Source organism: Varanus komodoensis, unplaced genomic scaffold, assembly GCF_004798865.1.
Source record: "Varanus komodoensis strain SLA01 unplaced genomic scaffold, ASM479886v1 scaffold7_1, whole genome shotgun sequence".
Taxonomy (NCBI): Eukaryota; Metazoa; Chordata; class Lepidosauria; order Squamata; family Varanidae; genus Varanus; species Varanus komodoensis.
Genome location: NW_025336479.1, coordinates 9,230,500 through 9,250,554, shown reverse-complemented (window position 1 = coordinate 9,250,554; position 20,055 = coordinate 9,230,500). Strand labels below are relative to the sequence as shown.

Here is a 20,055-nt window from a genome sequence, read left to right as displayed (position 1 = left end):
ACAAGTGGGCAGGGATTGGGTCAGGGAAAGCCCTGAGGCCTTTCTGAGGGAAGGCACCTGTCAGCTTACCAGCAGTTATAACTTCCTTCTCCACCATGGAAGTATTGAAGATAATCAGAATGACAAGCTTTAAGAGGAAAAGTTAACCCATTTGGAAAAGAATTTCACAGGTCTGATATGTTCATGGAGAGAGGGTGAGAGAAAGCACTAAGAACTAGAAGAGCTAATATGGATACATCGATGAATGACAGGGAAGAACTCCCAAGTTAACCCACAGCTTCCTCTGGACTTAATTTTGCTCTTAAAGAGAAGGAATTGTCCAGTGTGACCTGGACGGAAAAATATTAAGTATGTCAGAATACTAAACTCTGTGGCTCATAAACATGGAAGGGGTCACCAAATAATTTTAAACATGCAGGGGAGAGGCCCCAGGTACAACATCCACATGATACAACATCTCTGGGTGTGCATGCACAGGCTTTGTGAAGAGGTTCAGAGAAACACGTAAAGCAGGAAAGAGCAATTTGTGCCCCTCCCAGTGCTTTGGCCTACAAATTCCATTATCCCTCACCACTGGCTACGCTAGCAATTTTCAGATGTTTTGGTATACAAGTTACCCACTTCTGATATATACCAACCCACTTCATGTGTTCGTAATCCGCAGAATTTGCATGACTGAAGGGTGAATAAACTCTCCAGTTCTTTTCAAACCTCTCTGATCTCAGGAGACTTTTCCACAGAAACTCCTATATGTACTTCATTGCACAGGTTGCCAGGCTAAGATCAACATGGCCATCTGACATTTTGCTGCGAGGAAGCTGGCATATGTAACCTAAGAAAACCAGCAGACAGAGAGAGAAAAGGAATTTATCTGGTTCTCCTGAGAAATTTTCTCATGCAACAAAACCTGCAGCCTATTTAAAGAGAGTGTTTACAGGCTCAGATATCTTTGGAAAATGTGAGAGTTTGAAGATGGTGAGACAGAAACTGCAAGTTCAAAAGTGCAGGTGGGATACCTCCAAGGAAGCTGAGCAGAGCTGGAAGGAAGGACCACTCCCACAACTACCTACCTTTTGCTAATTTACAGTTTAGTGGGCAAGAGATAAGATTGCACCTGCAGAAACTTTGCTCCTTGCTGGACCCTTTCATTTACACCCTGTTGTCCTAATTGCCAACTCACATGTATCTCAGCTCTGACTCTCTCCGCACCAGGACTTCCCGAATCCTCTCAATTTTGAAAAGCTCTCCTTCAATGTCATCAATGGTAGCTGTGGAGTCAGCCATGCATACTATTTCATCCTCTGAATGCAACAAAGAGAAAGTTCAGTTAGCAGAAGAAATGGGAAGGGGAAGGAAGAAAGACCCAAGTGAGGGAGTCTGGAGGTTCAGCTGAAAACATCCTCAATGAGTATAATGGCATCGCTTCACATTGACCCAAGCACAGATAAGAGATGCAGGCTGGATTATAGTCTGTTCAGTCCCACCTCACATCTTCAGCAGGACCTAAGATGAGGTGCTTGCAAAGCAAATAAAAATTATTATTATTATTATTATTATTATTATTATTATTATTATTATTATTATAATAACATTTCTATGCCGCCCCTTGCTGAAACCTCGGGGCGGCTTACAACACGATATTATTATTTCAAGTAATAATCATCCATGCATGAGATAGTGCTGAAGAATCTTTTCCTATTGCCTGAAAGTTCATCTTAGCCTTTCCCCCCAGTCCCACTGCCCCTCTGCCAGATGAACTCCCTCTAGTAGCTGCACCTGGAGGGTTCACATGTCCTTTGAAAAGTGTTATTCCTCCTAACATCTTGACACATTTGTCAAGGGATTGGCAGTCATGCCAGAGCTTCAGCAATCTTACAATGATCGCAATGTTACATGCTGATGTTCATTTTTGATGATCACCACCACCCCTATCACCACCCCCAAATGGGGACTCTCAGAAACAAAACCAAGGTTATTGGAACACCTGCGCATGGCTTTTCCTCTCAGGGAGGCGGCATGGGGAAGAACAGCAAAGGTGCCATTTCCTTTTTGTCTAAAGACCAACAAAGCAGCAAGGAAAGCCAACAGAGAGGGGCAGTTATCACTGACCTGTCATTTCCCTTTGCAGGAAAGGGCAGGTCTTGTGGCTGCTCTCCCCATGCAGTCTCTCTCTTTGAGTTTGGAGCTGCTTTTTCTGGAAGGGACATAGCTTAGTGGCAGAGCGCTTGTGCTGCACACACAAGGTCCCTGGTTCAATCCCCAGCGTCACAGGTAGGGCTAAGGAAGTCTCCTGTCCAAAACCCTGAGAGCTTCCGCCAGTCAGTGTTCATAATGCTGGGCTAAGAAGGACAGAAGATCTGACTTGATTCAACTGATCTGCCATGAGTCTGCACTTTGTGTCCCTGCCCCCGTGTGCCAATATTGTTATTGAAATTGTTGTAAAGCACCCCAGAATCAACTTTGACAGAAAGCGGCATATGCAACCATATAAAATTAGCAAAATACTTATGCAAGCAAGTAGAATCCACCCACGTCCCCAAACTCAGCCCACCTCACAGTGTGTTCTGCACTACCTGGCTCAAGTAGTGCCAGATATGATTTAGTTAGACAGAGGGGCAGCCTTGCAACTGCATCATGTTTATTCAGACCGATGAGGCCAGTTGTGCAGCCCTCCCCACTCCGTCCCCTGGGAAAGCTTACTTGGCACCTTCGGGCAGAGCAAAGTGACAAGATCAATACTTCATTACTAGAGCCAAATGACCTCCCAAAAGGTCTGTGCCAGTGAGTCAGGCCAGAGGAAAGAGCAGGGCATTGAGTTAAATGATGCTGTGATCATTGCCTGGAAAAAGAGTATTGCTAATGGAGAGAATGAAAGCTACGTACAAACAGCCATCTATAGCTACTAATAGCACAGCACAGCAAAGCCTTCCCCAGCCTTCTATCATCCAGATATTTTGGACTTCAACTCCCATCAGCTTGGCCAATGGTTAGGAAGGCTGGGTTTTGCAGCCCAAAACATCTGGAGCGCGGTTTATAATTCCTGAACCATGGCCAAAGAAGAAGTACCCTGTCTTGGGTGACTTCATTGAAGGTGAGTCCCAACCCAAGTGACTCTTTCTAGTCCAAACATTTTAGTGTGAGTCCTCTAAGATGCCAAGAGTTGCAAAGCTCCTACTGATACATATGCAGCTGAAAAGCCCTCAATCCCAAATCAGAAAGGACCCATGCATACACAAAATAAAACTAGCAGAAATGTCTCATCTCTGCTAACAAATGCAACTGGAATTCTCTCTCAAAGCATGCTTGAAAAGAACACACCCTTAAAAGATCCACCCCACAAACAAAATGCTAACCCCATAAAGAAGGTATCAACTAGCTAACCTGGGGGAAAAGTTATTAAACCATTAGATGTTTCTGTTGCTGTCCCCAAAGTCTAGGCCTCAAAGCTATTTGCTGTCTTACCCAGGATAGGGTGGAGGCAGAGGAAGAGCATTCTCTAGGTGAGTTAAGAGTGTGTGCAAGAATCCCCTTGGACATCCCAGAGGTGGCTCAGGGCATTCCCAACTTGTGTGACAGAACAGCAGTGCTGCTTCCAAAATGGGAAGGAGATGGTAGAATATGAACTGAGCCCTCCTGGATGACTGTCTTATCCACCTGTAAGGTTGAGTTCACCCTGAACTCAGTGGCTCCTGTGTGGAACTGCTGCCACTCAGCAAGGTGCCCAGACCCCATTGAAAATGGCAGTGTGGAATGCATGCAGGGTCTTCTTTGCCACACATCTAGGTGAAGGAAGTGCATTAGGAAACAGATTCCAGAATTATACGTGCCATTTTACTTTCACTCCACTTCTTCATATTTAATTAGCAAGACAGTGGATGCATGGGAGGGGGCAATGAGAGAAAACCCAGCATGCAGTACTACACCACAGCTTTAACCACTATCCCACACTCCCCTGAGGGGTCCACTGAAGGAGTTTGCTTTGTGTTTTTAAGGCACAGTTACTTCTCTGTGACAGAGGGAGAGACAGATAAAAGCAGAGGTGCAACCATCAGTTCTGCACTGCCATTCAAGAATAGGAAGTCTTGCATTGGCTCCACGCTGCCTGTTGTCAGAGCTCCCTTGTGGCTTGCCTGGTTGTGTCCATTCACAAAAACAAGGAGCTGGCACTGAAGGTGCTAAGCTGCGTTGCAAGGAAATAAATCCTTGCCAGTGTCTTCCCTGAATACTGCTCAAAAGCTACGTGTTAAGTAAATGAATTCTTTTTAGAGAAACACAGGTTTAACCTCAGGGTAGCACAGTTTCATCCATGAGGATTCTGCCTTTCCTGGAGACACAAACTCATTCGTTTTATCTCCGGAGGCAATCATGGCATTGCTCACTCTCCCTGTGTCATCCACATACCTTCCCCTCAAGGCATACCCCAGTGAGCTGCTGGGGCTTTGCCAGCTCAGCATGCCCAATACTCCATCCTGCAAGAATCCATGCCAGATTTTTTTTGTTTTTGTTTTTTGTGAATGAACAGACTCAAGCTCTTGGTCCCCAGCCAGATTACTCTGCTCTGCATGTCACTACCAGAAACACACTCAATTTCTGCTGCCAGTGAATTAGGCAGGTGGCTCTCCTTACCCCAGTGGGCATCCCCAGGAACAGGGTGGGGGAGAAGGACTGAGCAATCAGTCTTCGCTCCACTGCTGATCAACTTTCAAGGAAGATCAAAATAAGCAGATCATGGGCTGGCAAATAATACATCTCTTTTACACATGGATACAACACAGACTTACATGCACTCATCATGCAGAACAGCCAAGATCTGAGCCCCACTGAAGAGGGTAAGAAGTGACAAGGAGTTGGGAGTTGACCACCACTCCCCAGGCATGCAAAGTAATCTCACCTGTGCCCGAACTGACTGCTGTCCACTTGGTTGACTCCAGGGATCCATACTGGGTGGATGCTTTGCTCTCCTTTTCCATCCTCACCCCTTGCTTTGGTTTTTAAAATCCCCCTTTTTTCTTTTTGTTTTAATCGTCAGAAGTCTCTGCGGAGCACTTCTAAGGAAAACCACTTGCCAGGAAGCTAGAGCACATCCTTTGAATGAGAAATTAGCATTTAGAAAAAAATCAAAGCAGCACAGAACACAGCTAAGTCCTGGTACCTGCCTGGCAGCTGCCACCGCCTGCCAGTTCCACACCAAGATGCGTTTGCACAGCTGCCTGGAGATAAAATAGAATCAGAAGCTGCAGGAGTCTAGATATAGGTCCATTTGTGACACAGAGGGGCGCCCTCTGGCGGAAGCAAGGGCAAACAGCTCAGTTTGACCCTTTCCAGACCTTTAGAAAATGAACACCAAAGTAAATTTTATTACCACCTCACAAGCTTCATTTACAAGGTACTCAGCTACTCATGCTGAATGTTTCCTTTCTCTATGTGCAACTGTGCTAGGTATGAGCTGAAACTATATTACACAGTTCTTTCAGAATAAGCTTGGCATCCTGTTTCCCAGAATGATCAATTCAATGGATGCGGAAAGCCCACAAGCATTTCTGCTTCCTACTCCCTATGTTTTGTTTACTCAGGTGTGTTTTTCTAAATATGCTTCCCATTCAGATTGGAATGGCAGAGGGATGTCCATTGTTTCAGTCAATTGCTTCCTTTAGTTGATGGTATGTTACCTAGACTACACTTCCATGTCTGTTGTCTGACTAGAGTAATTTGAATTCATTAAAGATACAGCAGTGCAGACATTATTAGCACATATGGTGTGCTCCTTCTTGTTACAACCAATACTTTAGAAATTAAAACCAACTCTCTGGTTTTATTTACAAGAGGCACATTTTTAAAGGTGCATCTCATAATGAGCTGGAATAGTCCCTGGAAATGCCACACTACTTTGTGTCTTCTCTTCTAACTTGCTATTATAATCAGTTTGGTTTTTCCAAGGGTGATTTTTCAGAGTCCCCTACAATGCAGCCTGACTCATATATGGTAACTGTTCCAGCTAAACTGGTGGAAAACATAGTTAAGTTGGCTTTGATAGGAAATTAGGCAGAGGATCAGGCTCTCGATGGCATTAGCCATGATGGCTATATGCCACCTCTAGATTCAGAGGCAGCAAGCTTCTGAATACCAGTTGCTGAGAAACCACAGTGGTTGTGGGCTATTGCCTATTAGATTCCAATATCTTTCTAGTTGGCCATTGTGATTTTTGGTCTGATCCAATAGGATCTTTCTATGTTAAAGATCAGAGGGCATCGTAGAAGGGACCAGAACTGAGCTCAGTACTTACCATGCTGCAATATGCTGTCCTTGAAAAATTTTAGGATGGAGTCTTCTGGAAAAGAAGGCTTAAAGCAATAGACGATAAGTTCCTCACAGGTGATCTTTAGCACTAACAGCAGAATTCCAGCCCTGAGCAGCAACTTGAAATCTTCCCAGAACATCCTATGATGTCTTACTACTAATTGAGCACACAGCTGTCTGTCTCCATGCCTTGATGTCTCTATCACTTCCTGCCCTTTCTTATATTGTTTGCTATTTTTTTACCCCTAATGATGCCTTTGAGAAGCAGCAGTTCAACCAGAACATCTATTCCTATCACACACTTTCCATGCTGGGGAGAACTGCAGCTGGCGAAGTTCTACATGCTATACTGCTCTGATGCTGCTAGCATCAGGATACAGGACTCCTTAGCAGAAATATTGCTAGCAACTCACACCAGAAGCCATACAAACAGACCAGTGTCCTAGTGAGGTTCTTGAACAGGTTCAATGGGGATTTCTTTAGTTGATCCAGCAACTCCTATTACAAGATATACTGTCTCTGAAAATGGAAGTTGCACGTTCAACTATCATGGAAAACAGCTCAGGCCTGACAACTTCCTTATATCCAGTACCTGCGGGTAATCACATATGCTAAACATCAATCGCATGCTTTGGGGCAATGTCCTCCCCAGGATGATTGTGTACAGTGTGGACTATTTGCTTTTGTATGTACTATTCTGCCTTTCTGTTTCAGAGAACCACTAAACCTATTTTCATTGTGGGAGGGAATGATTACCCACTATTTAATCTTGCCGTTTGCTAAGAGTTTGTAGGCAGTGGAGCATGAACAGCTGAATTACGTTATACAAGGCATGGCAGCATTTTAAAACAGGTATTTCATGCCAATCATGCGAAGTCCAATGTGGGAGGAACCCAGGTTCCAGCTCAGGTTCAGAAAAAAAGTTGATTCTCCACTCACCGTTAAGAGTCAGCCTGGAAATAGTAGTGTGGTATTTATCATCCATTTGCATTCTTAAAAAAAGAGAGAGATCTATAAATCCATCCTTAGCATAGTTACTAAATTTAATACAACTAATGTAGACAATATAAATCCAAAGTACTAACTGCATGCACGTGCACACTCTACGAATATGTATACACACTAGCAATATATAACCTCTTCATAATTAGTAAGAAAGGGCGCATGTAGTATTTTGGGGAGAAAGTAGGAATTTGGAATTCAGAAGTTCTTGTACATCTGCTATCACTTCTTGATTCGGTTCAACATATACTGTCTTTTGACTTTTATAAGAATCAATATTTACTTTTTAAAGTTACAATTTCTCACATTATCAGCAAAAGGAATTTCAACGTATCCAGCTTATCAGGAAGAATGTAAGGAATCCAGCCATAAATTCTCTAAAGAAATAGCCAAAATCCTAATACTTGAATACCAGACAGAAATTCTTCATTATTTCACATAATGAAGAACAATCCATATAAACTTAGGTTCCAGTGGTCCTCATCACAAGGGCTTCATATACTGCTAAAATAGAGTGTGACTCTACAGTTCAGTAGCACTGAATGCAAGGATTTAAGTGGCAAATAAAAAGCATGTTCTTTCACATTTTAAAAATTCCTCATTACAATGTATTGACATAAACCAAATGGAGAAATTACACATCTGCTTTCAGGTGTTCCAAAGAATGAAACCAATTTGCTAAAAGCAGAACTGGGGAAAATCTACTTATCCAGTATTCATTTTCAGGTTTTTTTTTTTTAATTTCCTACTGAATCTCTTTTGTGGAAATGTTTTCTGATTATGTCAGATCTTTTGAGGAACCTGGAATGATTCATACACCTTTAGGACAAATGCAGAGAAACTAAAAATCTCTCCTCATCTACACTTGTTAACACATTTCTATTTGTTGACTTGGTATTAAGACAATCTGTGAAACTCTAAACAAGTCACAGAATATTTAAATCCCACAATAAAGCAAATCCAGTGGAAATACTTAGTGAAACAATACGTTCAGCCTTGCACAGTTACAGTAAAAAGCCAGAGAGAAAGCAAATACCTGGGAAGTGCTGCAGAAGGTGATTTCTATCGTTACAAATTCATGCATATGCCTTGGTAGAAGATGATACAACATATCGACCACATTATAATTTGGTTAAACTGAACTCTAACCATACTCAAGAATGTTTTGCAATTTGGAATCAAAACCAGGTATACTTAGCATAATTTTCAGATACAGTGGTACCTTGGCTCACAAACTTAATCCGTTCCATGACCCTGGTTGTGACCCAAATTGGTTGTGACCCAAGTCAAATTTCCCCATAAGGTTCAATGTAAATAAGGTTAATCCGTTCTATAACCATTCTATAACCACAAAGAACAACAAAGATTGTGGCCATCCCCCCCCCCCCCACCCCAGCATGATCATGGTCATCTCCCCCCTCCCCTGAGCACGACTGTGATTGCACCCATGCAGGGAAGATGGGCACGATCGTTCCCCAATGCGGAGTTTGCGACCTGAGGCAAAAATTTTCTGAAATTTCTGTTCACAATCCGGTTTGGTCATGAACTGAGGTGTCTGAGAGCCAAGGTACCACTGTACAGAGCAGTGTGAATAGATGACAATTTACTTGAAAAGGAGCTGAAGTAATTCGGCGATAAAAACACAACTGAATTAAGCACATATAATCAAGGTACAAGACTAGAATAAATTCAGAATCAGGATGCACAATATTTATGTCAGTAAGTACTGAAAGGCCTTGTGATAGGGGAAAATGGGTCAATTAACAGTGAAGGGAAGTATGGAAAAGGTGATTTGAAAGTGTCTTTACTGTTTTGGAAGCACATACATTTTTAATGGCCTGAAGCAAGACACAGAAAGATGATTCTGCATATTTCTAATAAGCTGGAAATAAGTCAGAAACTTCTTTAAAGTTCTTAGCATATGAGCCATGGACACTGACTAATACCTGTGAGAGCGGCAAAGTAATAGCTTACAGTTCTTACTGTGGTTTTGTAACTATTTAAAACACATTTATATCATATTATATTCCCTTCTATATATAAATTTGGTCAGAACTATCAACACAATTCAGCTGAACTTAAGCATTTTTAAGTTCCGCTGACTTCCTAAAGAATTAACCATGTGCTCTGCAGTACTGCACAATCTTCTGCATGTATACCCAGAAAAAAGTTCCACTGTGCTCATTAAGATTTACTCCCAGGAAGGTATGTATAGGATTCTCTGTTCTCCACTGCAAAATAATAACAATAATAATAAATCTGAAAAATTTCTACTGGATCTTTCCCAAATATTTTTGTTAGTTAAACTATTCATTTTGGATGGAGAATGCTGGGAGCTGTAAGAATTTTTTATCTGTCTGAACATCCATACAATTGCAACCTAAACCAATGTAAGTCATACTAAATATACCAGTCATACGTTCGAACACAATAGTCATCTTCTTCAGAATGCCTTCTGAAATTATTTGTATGGATGGATAAACATGAAAACATTTTATGAGAATGAGTCACCCTGCAATTTGTTTGAGGATGCATTCCTACAGCTTGATACAAAAGATCCAATTCAATCTTTCCTGAACATACAGGGTAGATGATACATTTCAACAAAATATATGTACTCACTTCCCAAATTAATGTCAAAAGGCATCCCATGGACATAATGTAAGAACTAATTAACACTTCTCATATTCCACTATAACTAAGACAGAACCCTGGGGTAAAGTTATGTCAGTGAAGGCCAGGTTTAGTCATACAGGGAAAGCTTTGGTTTTCAAGAGCTCCCACTGAATTCCATGGACAAAGAAAATCTGCCACAATCTGGAACACAGCTGATAGGGAAAAATCAAACATGGGGTCATAGATACTTAAGGCAGGAAACCATTTAATCAAGAACTATACAGTAAGACAAAGTAAATGAGTGCTATTCAATGGGAATTTTGAAGAGACTAAAGTCTGTTTTCTGTCCAATCTGTGAAGTATACTGCTGAGGTTTCACCATAAAGATCCATGGGATACAAGCCAGGAGTGGGCAGCAGTACTTTGGGAAAACAAGTCACAGCAAGCTAGTATCTGATTGTCTATGGGAAATAACATGGGTTAGGAAGTGAACAACCAACCCACTGTGGCTAATATTCACCATGGCTTATCATTATGGGTAAACCAGCTCAGTATGATAATGATTTTACATTATCGCAACCCTAGGACAAATCTATTCAAAAGAAAACTTTTGTGGATGGCAAAAGTAATTTGTGTCAGAGAGAACTCTTAAATAGGCAATCTGAAATGTGTTTCTCTTACTGATGAATGCATTAAAAAGAAGATTGCTTCCCATCTCCCCTAAATACCATCCTCTGTAGCAACTTTTAATTGAAAACATGCCATCCGAATTTCCTCCAATCAAAAGGCAGTTTGTTGGCAGTGGTGTACTTTTTACTAGGCAAACAGACTGTGCTTATTTGCTACTAGCTGCAAGATGGGGGCAAAAGGTGAATGCTTTCTGTTGTGTGGGTTTTGAAAGAACAGCCTCCCTTCTATAATAGCCCTCTGAATTTTGATTCCCCTGTGAAATGACTATAGAACCCTTCTCCAGCACATATGCACATATACCTACTATCAGTAAGAGTATATTCTCTAATTAGAACATCACAGTGGGAGTCAAATGCCTTATTGTGGGCTTTGTAACATTTTCCTCCCTTAAAAACAATAGTGCTTCAGGCAAGCCTCTTAAGTTTGCAATCTCATTGTCTCATTCACATAATTTTACAAAGGTGTGGGTGTTTCAGAATCACTGTTTTCAATTTATAGCTCTCTCATGTTTTCCCACTGCTTCTTCCATCCATTTTAAATTGGAAAAAATCTATTAAGAAAAGCTGTACAATGCCTTTGGATTGTTAGTGCTGGGAGCCCTCCATTTGGAAGTGCTCTGTGTCTGAGCCTCTTTTATGTACTTACACTATGCATTATACAAGTGATTCCTAATATGAATCAGCTAAGTGAAACTAAGTCATACATCCTAGAAGCCTCCCTATCTCCCTTCTGTGCCTGTGCATTTTCACACATGCTACGTAGATTTTATATTTGTTGCAGATATGTGAAATGATTTTTAAAATGGCTTTCAGCCAATAAAAGTTTTCTGACTGATGATTGGCATTTTATCTTATGGGGTTTTTAAAAAACTAAGCAAAAGAAAGCTGGCTGGTTTGGCAAAAATAAAACAAACATCTTCCACTGTAAAATCCCAGCCACTTTCTTAAAAGTGCTTTGTTATCCCCAAAGAACTTGGCTCAGCAAAAGGCAAGCAGAATATTCCTTCCTTGGCAGTCACTGCCCAAATTTTAAGAGTTAAAACATTATTCAGTTGCTATGAACCTACACCCTGAAGTACGGCTAGCTATGATTTTAAAGCTTAACAAAACATCTGGAAGACTAAAATGATATTAAATTCAGCAGAAACAATTTGAAGTCCCCTTTGCCTGAATCTTGAAAACATAAATTTTAGAAAGCGAAATTGCTGCAAGTACTTAATAATAAATTAATCTTAAGAAAATAAAGTATTTATAAAATCTTTATAATTGCTTCCTGAGCAAGTATATACACCAAAAGTATCCCACAGTTAGCAGAATACCTCCTTATAATTTCAATGTGCATCATTTATAATAACTTCATCCTATTTCTTTGAAGTCTGTTCTTTGGTCTGTTACTGATGAAATGCAAGACTTTTACCAATTCCTATTGAAGTTCTCATCTTTCATAGCTTTTACCAGCCAGTCCCTTTCCTTATCATAATAATCATCATCAGAGTCACTCATATCACTAGAATCCGCAGCTAAGAGACGGGAGTAATTAATTCTTTTCTGGCGTGGCAACTTAGATTGGACAATCATGAACAAGATTAACCAGAGCATTAAAGTAATGGAGCATGCCCTGTAGAGTACTGCTAGGCCAAAACTGTTCACAACAAACCCCCCTGCAAAACTTCCCAGACTGGCTCCACATCCACAAGAGAGGCCCTGTAAGACAAGATGCAGTGATCGCTCTGTGCCGGGAGTGGCAATGTCATCTGCCAGCATGTTCACAGCCCACCACAAGGCTCCATTGCTGAAGGCACAGAAGATCTGGATTGGCAGCACTGCCCAGGCGTTCCATAGGAATGAATAATAGAGCAGCTGTGCTGCTAGGCAGCTTAAGCTCATGGCAACAGTTCCACCACCTGAGAGAGCCCTTAGTAGTTTGCTTTTGAAGAAGTAGAGCAGAATTTCAGCAATCAGTCCAATGGCCACTGAGAGGCCCATGTATAACTCACTGCTGCCTTGGTCTTGCATTTGCCAGAAAAGAAAATTCTGCACAGTTGACCCAATGGCACCTGTGAGGAAGACAGTGACAGCAGACAGGATGGTTCGGCCATCACTCCCAATAAGGTTCAAAGCTTTGCCTGTTTTATTGACATGTTCATTTTTTTTGGACACATGGACTGGAAAGAAAACACTAACAAGTAATGTTAGAGTTATCAACAAGGCATAGCCATAAAAATGAACTGAAAAACGTGGAATATTAGTGCTCAAAAAACAGTCTAGTTGATCCACAAACACTGCTATGCTGCAGACTCCCACAGATGCACCTAAATAACTCCAGATCCAAAGGTTTCCATATTTGTCTGCAGCATCAACAAAGTCAAGGTATTCATAGAGGCTGTCATCAACCATCCAGCCAAGAGGAGCAGCTAAAAGCTCCCAAAGCACAACAGCACCTAGCACCATAAGGAAGACCTGATGCTCACTGTCCAAGAAGTCAGTACCTTGCAGTAACTGAGAGCTTTCATCCTGTTCTATTTCCCAGCGTCCTGAAAGGTTTTTTAATATATATGGTGCCTCCATTGGGGGTACTGGGGCTGTGTGAGATACGAAACTAATATTTCTTCTTGATGAGCCATTTTTCTGAGCATTTTCTCTGCTATTCATGATGTCTGTAATTGAGCTTCTAGCTGCCTTCACAGGCACAGGTGCCTCTAACATTTGTCCTCCTGGGGAAATTTCTTTCCAAGAAGTACCAGATGTCAAGCCTGTGAATTGCTGTGCACCTATAGTAGTATCATTGAGTCCACTGTTTATCGCAGAAGGAATATTTACAGACGAATACATATTCAATGGCGTAACTGTTACAGCTGGTTTTCCAGTACTAACCAGGTCCTTTGAGACCATTCCAAGCAATTCAGTTGGTGTCATTTTGTCATTTGGAGCAGGACTGATATTCAATGTACTCAGACTGATCATACTTCTATCAGGTACCTGAGTTGCAGTCAGTAGTTTACCTGGATGTTGGCTCATGTTACAATAATTATGGACAATGTTCTTGCTCAGTGGTGGGACAAGACTAAGAAGTAAACTAGCTCCAACTGAGCACAGCAGTGATCCACTTATGAGGAGTTTCCTTTTATTATGTGTTTTTGCTAGATAGGAACAAAGTGGAGCCCAAAGGGAAGTTATTAAGTGCTTAAGTCCTATTATAATCCCTACTAATGGTGCAGTCAGGCCAAGCTGACGAAAGTATAGAGTTAAAAATGGAAGCGTGCAGGCATTTCCTGCACTGTAAAGAAAATGGAACAAGGTAGCAAGCGTTACAGCTTTGTTCACATCCCACTGGCTGTTTATACTCATGGCTTCAGCTGCAGCCTTGAATCCCAATTTTGTACTGAAAATAAAGAAAGAAAAGAAAAACTTGTCAGCATAGTGTAAAACAGATTAGAAGCATTAAAAGAGACATTTTTTTCTTGATAGTGCTGCAAAACGTAGCATTAGTAATCCAACCAGAAGTGCAGTTTTAGCAACTAATAACAATACAACAACAGCTGGTTTTGTTCATAGAAAACTCCGAGGTTTTAGGAGTTTATAAACAAGTTAAAAATCTAAATCAAACAAATCCTTCTTTACCTGCTGGTCCCCATAATCCATGCATACACACTTATTTGAACATAAAGCCATTTAACTCAATGGGATGACTTCCTAGTAGTCATAGGCCTGTGCTGTTAGAGCCTTTCCAGATAGCTTAAGAAAACAATTTACTTTTAGCATTACATTCATGCTAAGCAATATCCATTGACAGATGAGTGGCATCCCTCTCTTACAGAATGAGTCAGGGAATAATCATTTACCACTTTTACACAAGTTTTTAAAAATCAAATGAGATCTAAACATCCTATGTGCAGGACTGTAGTCTAAAACTTTTAAGGTCACAAAAGGCTTAAAGAGTCCAAAAGCAAAATACAAATTTCAAAATAAAAACCCACATTCTACAGTTAAAATTGGGAAAGAAATTATACCAATCATCTTTAGTGATGGCATAGGAAGTATGTCCATACTATTCAAGAGCAATGGATATGCAAATGAGGAAAGAATCATACTTTCACTGCTGCACTGAAAAAAAATGATCATGCAACGGAAGTAGTGGCTTAATGAAACTATCTGGATTCTATACAACAAATGAGAAAATATGTATTGTATGAGAAACATATATGATTAAACTAAATGCCTGGAAAGACCCAAAGATTTCTTAAAGTACACATCCAGGCTTTGATAGTGCTTGTATTTTAAAGAATGGTGAGGAGTGGACCATTCTGGTCCCCCCACCTTACAAAATCTGGTTATAGCAGACATATTTTAGAAATTGTGTTGGGTAGTATGATACTTTTGGATAATTTGCATGCTTAAAAAAGTAAAGGTAAAGGTTTCCCCATGACAGTCCAGTCATGTCTGACTCGTGGGGGCAGCGCTCATCTCCATTCTCTGTTTCCTAGCCAAGGGAGCCAGCGTTTGTTCGCAGACAGTCTCCATGGTCATGTGGCCAGCATGACTAAACACCGAGGTGCACAGAACACTGTTACCTTCCCACTGAAGGGGTACCTTTTTATCTACTTGCATTTGCATGCTTTCAAACTGCAAGGTTGGCAGGAGCTGGGACGGAGCAACGGGAATTCACCCCGTTGTGCAGATTCGAACCGGCGACCTTTCGATCAACCAGCTCAGCAGCACAGCAGTTTAAACCACTGCGCCACCTGCATCCTTATCAAGAAATAAAATGATACATGTTAGGGGGAAGAAAGGAATGGCTTGGGAATATAACAGAACTGCTAAATTTAGGTTTCGATGTCTATGGCAGAGATATTGTACACATTTTTTAAAGAATTCCTGTGTCAGATTGGGAAATAGCACAAAGTCCACATATTAGTCAGCAAAAGGAGCTTGAGTTATACATTGCCAATGATATAAGAGAGGACATCAGGTGTTAAAGGAAAGAGTACACTGGTACCTCGGCTCATGAACTCCTCAGTTCACGACCAAATCGGGTCACAAACAAAAATTTCATAAAAATTTTGACTCAGGTGACAAACTCCGCATTGGGTGGCAACCACAATCGTGGCCATCTCCCCACCCCACCCCACCCCCGAGTGGGGAGATGGCCATGATCATGCTGGGGGCGGGGGAGAGATGGCCAAGATCGTGCCCGTCTTTCCTGCACAAGTGCGCCCATAATTGCGCCCATCTTTTCTGCATGAGCACAACCGCGATCTCGGCCATCTCCCCTCCCCAGCACACCCGTGTTCACTCCCATCTCTCCCTTGCCCCCGCCACAGTGCACTGGGATGACTGGGCATGCAAGGATGATGGACACGATCACGGTCATGCTGGGGGGCGAGGAGATGGCCGTGCTCTTTGTTGCTCTTTGTCACATTGCTTCACATTTTTCTGGTTAAAAAAATAGTTACAGATTAACCTTATTTATACATTGAAATTTAACTCGGCTCATGATCAATTTGGATCATGACCAGCGTCCTGGAACGGATTAAGTTCGTGAGCCAAAGTACTACTGTATTTTCCAATCTTCACCCCCGCCCCTGCACCTCTCTCTCTCAGGGGAATCATTTTAGTTTTATGTTTTGTGTGTGCATCTCCAAACCCAGAAGACCACTAGCAAATATCTCCTTCCCAAATAGGGTTCCTGAATGGGCAATGGCCAACCAGCTCCAGGCATTCTTGGTTGAGACATTATCTGGATCCATTTTAGTTGGGATTGAAACCAGGTTTTGGCACAGAAAGAGCTTTGGTTGCCCTGTATGATGACCTATGCCAAGAGATAATGAGAATGTGTGACCCTGTTGGTACTCCTGGATCTCTCAGTGGTTTTTAATACAATTGACCATGATAACTTCTGAGATGGCTGACTGCAATGAGAGTAGGAAGTGTTGCCATGTAGGTTTACAAGTGTTATAAGTGTAGGTTTCATTCCTACTTGGACAACCAGATTCAAGAGATGGTGACGGGGATGTTGCTCTGCGCCTTGGATTCTCCAGCATGGGGTTTCGCAGGAGTCTGGTCTGTCCCCCATGCTATTTAACATCTACATAAAACTGTTGCATGGGGTCATCCAGAGTTATCAGTATGCTGATGTCATGCCACTTTATTTCCCCTTTTCATTTTCAGCAGGTGAGGTTGTGGATGTGCTAAACCAGTGCCTGGCTGCAACAATCGACTAGAAACTCAAAGCAGACAAGACTAAGATGCTGTTATTGGCAGTTCTGACAAAATGTAGAGAGTTCAACCTATTCTAGATGGGATCACATGCCTCCTGAAGGAGCAGGTTTGTAGCTCATTAGTGCTCAACATTAAGAAAACTAAGATCACAGCGTCTGGTCATCCCACTTTCTGGCAAATAGATGGGGAAGAAAGGGAGGTATGACAGATTTTATTTTCCTGGGCTCCAAGATCACCGCAGATGGGGACTGCAGCCAAGAAATTAAAAGATGCTTGCTCCTGGGGAGGAAAGCTATGGCAAATCTAGACAGCATACTAAAAAGCAGAGACATCACCCTGCCAACAAAAGTGCGTATAGTCAAGGCTATGGTTTTCCCAGTTGCAATGTATGGCTGTGAAAGCTGGACCATAAGGAAGGCTGAGCGCCGAAGAATTGAAACCTTTGAATTGTGGTACTGGAGGAGATTCCTGCGAGTCCCTTGGACCGCAAGGCGATCAAACCGGTCAGTCCTAGAGGAGATCAACCCTGACTGCTCTTAAGAAGGCCAGATACTGAATATGAAACTCAAATCCTTTGGCCACCTCAGAAAGACTCACTGGAGAAGACCCTGATCCTGGGAACAATAGATGGCAAAAGAAGAAGGGGACGGCAGAGGATGAGGTGGCTGGATGGAGTCACTGAAGCAGTTGGCATGAGCTTAAGTGGACTCCGGAGGGTGGTGGAGTACAGGAAGGCCTGGAGGAATTTTGTCCATGGGGTCGCGATGGGTCGGACATGACTTCTCGACTAACAACAAGTGCTCTTTAAGACACCATTATCACCTGAGGCCCAGGTGGCTTTAGTGGCACAGAATGCCTTCTACAAGCTTCAGCTGGTGACTCATCTATGCACCTATCAGGACAGGGATAACCTGGTTTCAGTAATCTATACTCTGGTAGTCTCTAAACTAGATTAGTGCAATATGCTCTACATAGAACTGTTTAGGAGCTGCAATTTATGCAAAATGTAGCAGCCAGATAAATAACAGAGGCATATAACACCAATTCTGGCCTACTTGCATTGGCTGCCTATATTCAAAGAGCTGGATTTAACCTATAAAACTTTATATGGCTTGGGACTGCAATACTTGATCGAACACCTCTCTCTACCACAATCTACCCGAATACTGTGATCAGGATCTGGGACCTGCCTCTGATTGCCCCCTGCAAACGAGGCTTGGCTGGTGGTAACAAGGAAAGTAGCCTTTTCAGTGAAAGCTGAATTATAGAACAAGTTCCCCACTACAGCCTGCCTGGCTCCAGGTTTAATATCTTTTTAGCACCAGGTTGTGAGTGTCCTCTACCACAGGACATTTAATTAGTTTGCTATTATACTGGGGCTTATGTTAGCAGCTTGAACAGGTCTTATGATTTAATTTGTTTAAGCTATTATAGATTTTAGATCTACTTTATATTTGGCTTTTAAATCTTGTATGGTATTTTTTATGTTTTTATTGTTGTCTGCATGTTATATTGTATTTTATGTGTGTTCTAAACCTCCCAGAAAGTCCTAGCTATTGGGCAGTACAGAAATAATATTTAGTAACAAATATTTTGAATGGATGCAAGTGAAAATTAGAAGAGCCTTCTAGTTATAATTTGGTTAAATTATACTAGGGTTTTAGGGAACAGCAAAGGAAGAATTAAAAGAACTGAAAGATGCTGAGATTTTCCTTGATAGCATGCATAGCAGCTGCAATGTGTAAAATATTGGTGCCAAGAAACCCTCAACAGCAGTAGTTACACCTGTACTCTGTAAGTTTTGGCTGCAGGCAGAGCACTATCTTTTACAAGGCATAGAAGAATTGAAAGCAAGTGCAACCCACACCTATAGCAGATTTTCTACTCCAGGGAGAAGTCGTGGGACACTGCAAAACTATTAGGCATAATCTCCCTTAAACGTGTTACCTGTTCATAATTATTAAAAATAATTCAAACGTCAGGAGTTGTGCACTTCAGAAATGGAAAATGTACAGGCAGTTTCTCCATTTTCGTGTTAAGGCATACAGGTATCTGTAAACCTTTCACTCCGTCCCTCTTTCAGTTTCAGACATTTAAGTTTCAGAAGAAAGGGTTCTTTAAAAGTAAAGAGTTTCTAAGACTAGGAAAAGGGGAAGGTGTTTTCTAGAAACGTACTGAACAGTGTAACTCTTGTCCGTACTAACCATTCTGAAAATTGTAATGTTGTGCATAACAACAATATTGTTGTGCACAATAACGACAGTAGTAGTAGTGATAACCAACTGGCTCTAATGGCCACCAGGCTTCAGTGCCCTACTTCTCAGCTCTCCGCTAGACATAACCAAGTTGCTGCGAGCGGCTGAGCCGCTGCTATTCGGCCTGGCTAAGAGGCGGAAGCCGTTGCGGGGGTGGGGGCACGGACATGCGCTATTCACACGGGCGATGCGTTCAGAAGTACCAGGGCAGGCCGTTAGGGTGGCGCTCCCGCCGGCCAGCCATCACGAGCCGCTCGCGCTCCGCGGTCCGGCGTCAGCAGCGCAGCACGACGGGCGGCCCCCTCCCGTTCATGCCGCAGCAAGCGGGGCCTGGGCACCGTGAGCCGCCCATCCTCTCCCCGCACCGCAGGACGGCTGCCATGGCAACCGCGACCGCCCCTCTCGCCACGCGCACGGGGTCTCCCGTACCTGAGGGGAAGGGGCAAACTTCTCCTTCCGCCGTCCCACGCGAACCACAGCCGCAGCCTACTGGTAACTGAAGATGTGCATCGCGCATGCGCCAAGGAGCACCTGCCCGTGCCGAGGGAGGCCCCGCCCTCTGCACCTGTAAGGCTTGCGCTTCGGGCTACCCCCGAGGGACCGTCCGCCGGCTCTCTTCTCGGATGCCCTCCTCCTCTTCGAAGGCGGCCAGGGGCTCGGCCCGGGCTCCTAAGGGGGAGGCAAGCTGTTGCTAGGACACGGCGGGTGGCCTTCAAGATCTTCCAGAAGGCTTCCCGGACGAGCCGCTGCCCACCATCTCTGGTCGTCTGAGAAGACCTTGCCTCCGTTCCACCTTCTCCATCCCGCTGATTGCCTCTTTTTCCGTACTTGGCAGAGACCGGCGTCCCTGTCCAAGTTGTTCTAGGGCAGTCGGAATTACAGAGAAAACCTCTATGTGTCTACTCAGAAAGCCCACTGGGTACAGCGGGCCCTCCAGAACAATGGATATAGCATTGCAACCTCAAGCCTGCAGGGAG

At 42.7% G+C, this 20,055-nt stretch overlaps 2 protein-coding genes across 2 annotated transcripts in view; both read right to left on the bottom strand.

Moving 5' to 3' along the window:
- The window catches only part of LOC123035482 (bMERB domain-containing protein 1-like), a 29,596-nt gene extending 24,519 nt beyond the window's left edge, over positions 1-5,077 (bottom strand). The window contains exons 1-2 of the mRNA XM_044453725.1: positions 4,892-5,077; positions 1,181-1,301 (exon numbers count right to left, since the gene is read on the bottom strand). Coding sequence (XP_044309660.1) covers positions 1,181-1,301; positions 4,892-4,970 — 200 coding nt within the window. The 5' untranslated portion in view covers positions 4,971-5,077. The remainder of the gene's footprint in view (positions 1-1,180; positions 1,302-4,891) is intronic.
- A 6,801-nt stretch (positions 5,078-11,878) lies between these two features.
- On the bottom strand, positions 11,879-19,544 carry MFSD6L (major facilitator superfamily domain containing 6 like). Its single transcript, XM_044453716.1, has 2 exons — positions 19,508-19,544; positions 11,879-13,986 (listed from the first exon to the last, which is right to left on the bottom strand). Exon 2 carries the CDS (start codon positions 13,950-13,952, stop codon positions 12,018-12,020), a length of 1,935 nt encoding a protein of 644 aa, XP_044309651.1. The 5' UTR covers positions 13,953-13,986; positions 19,508-19,544; the 3' UTR covers positions 11,879-12,017.
- Between the last annotated feature and the right edge of the window lie 511 nt (positions 19,545-20,055).

Bases quoted from the DNA above. Each gene is read 5' to 3' on its own strand.
- MFSD6L (XM_044453716.1), bottom strand. From the start codon at position 13,952: ATGAGTATAAACAGCCAGTGGGATGTGAACAAAGCTGTAACGCTTGCT.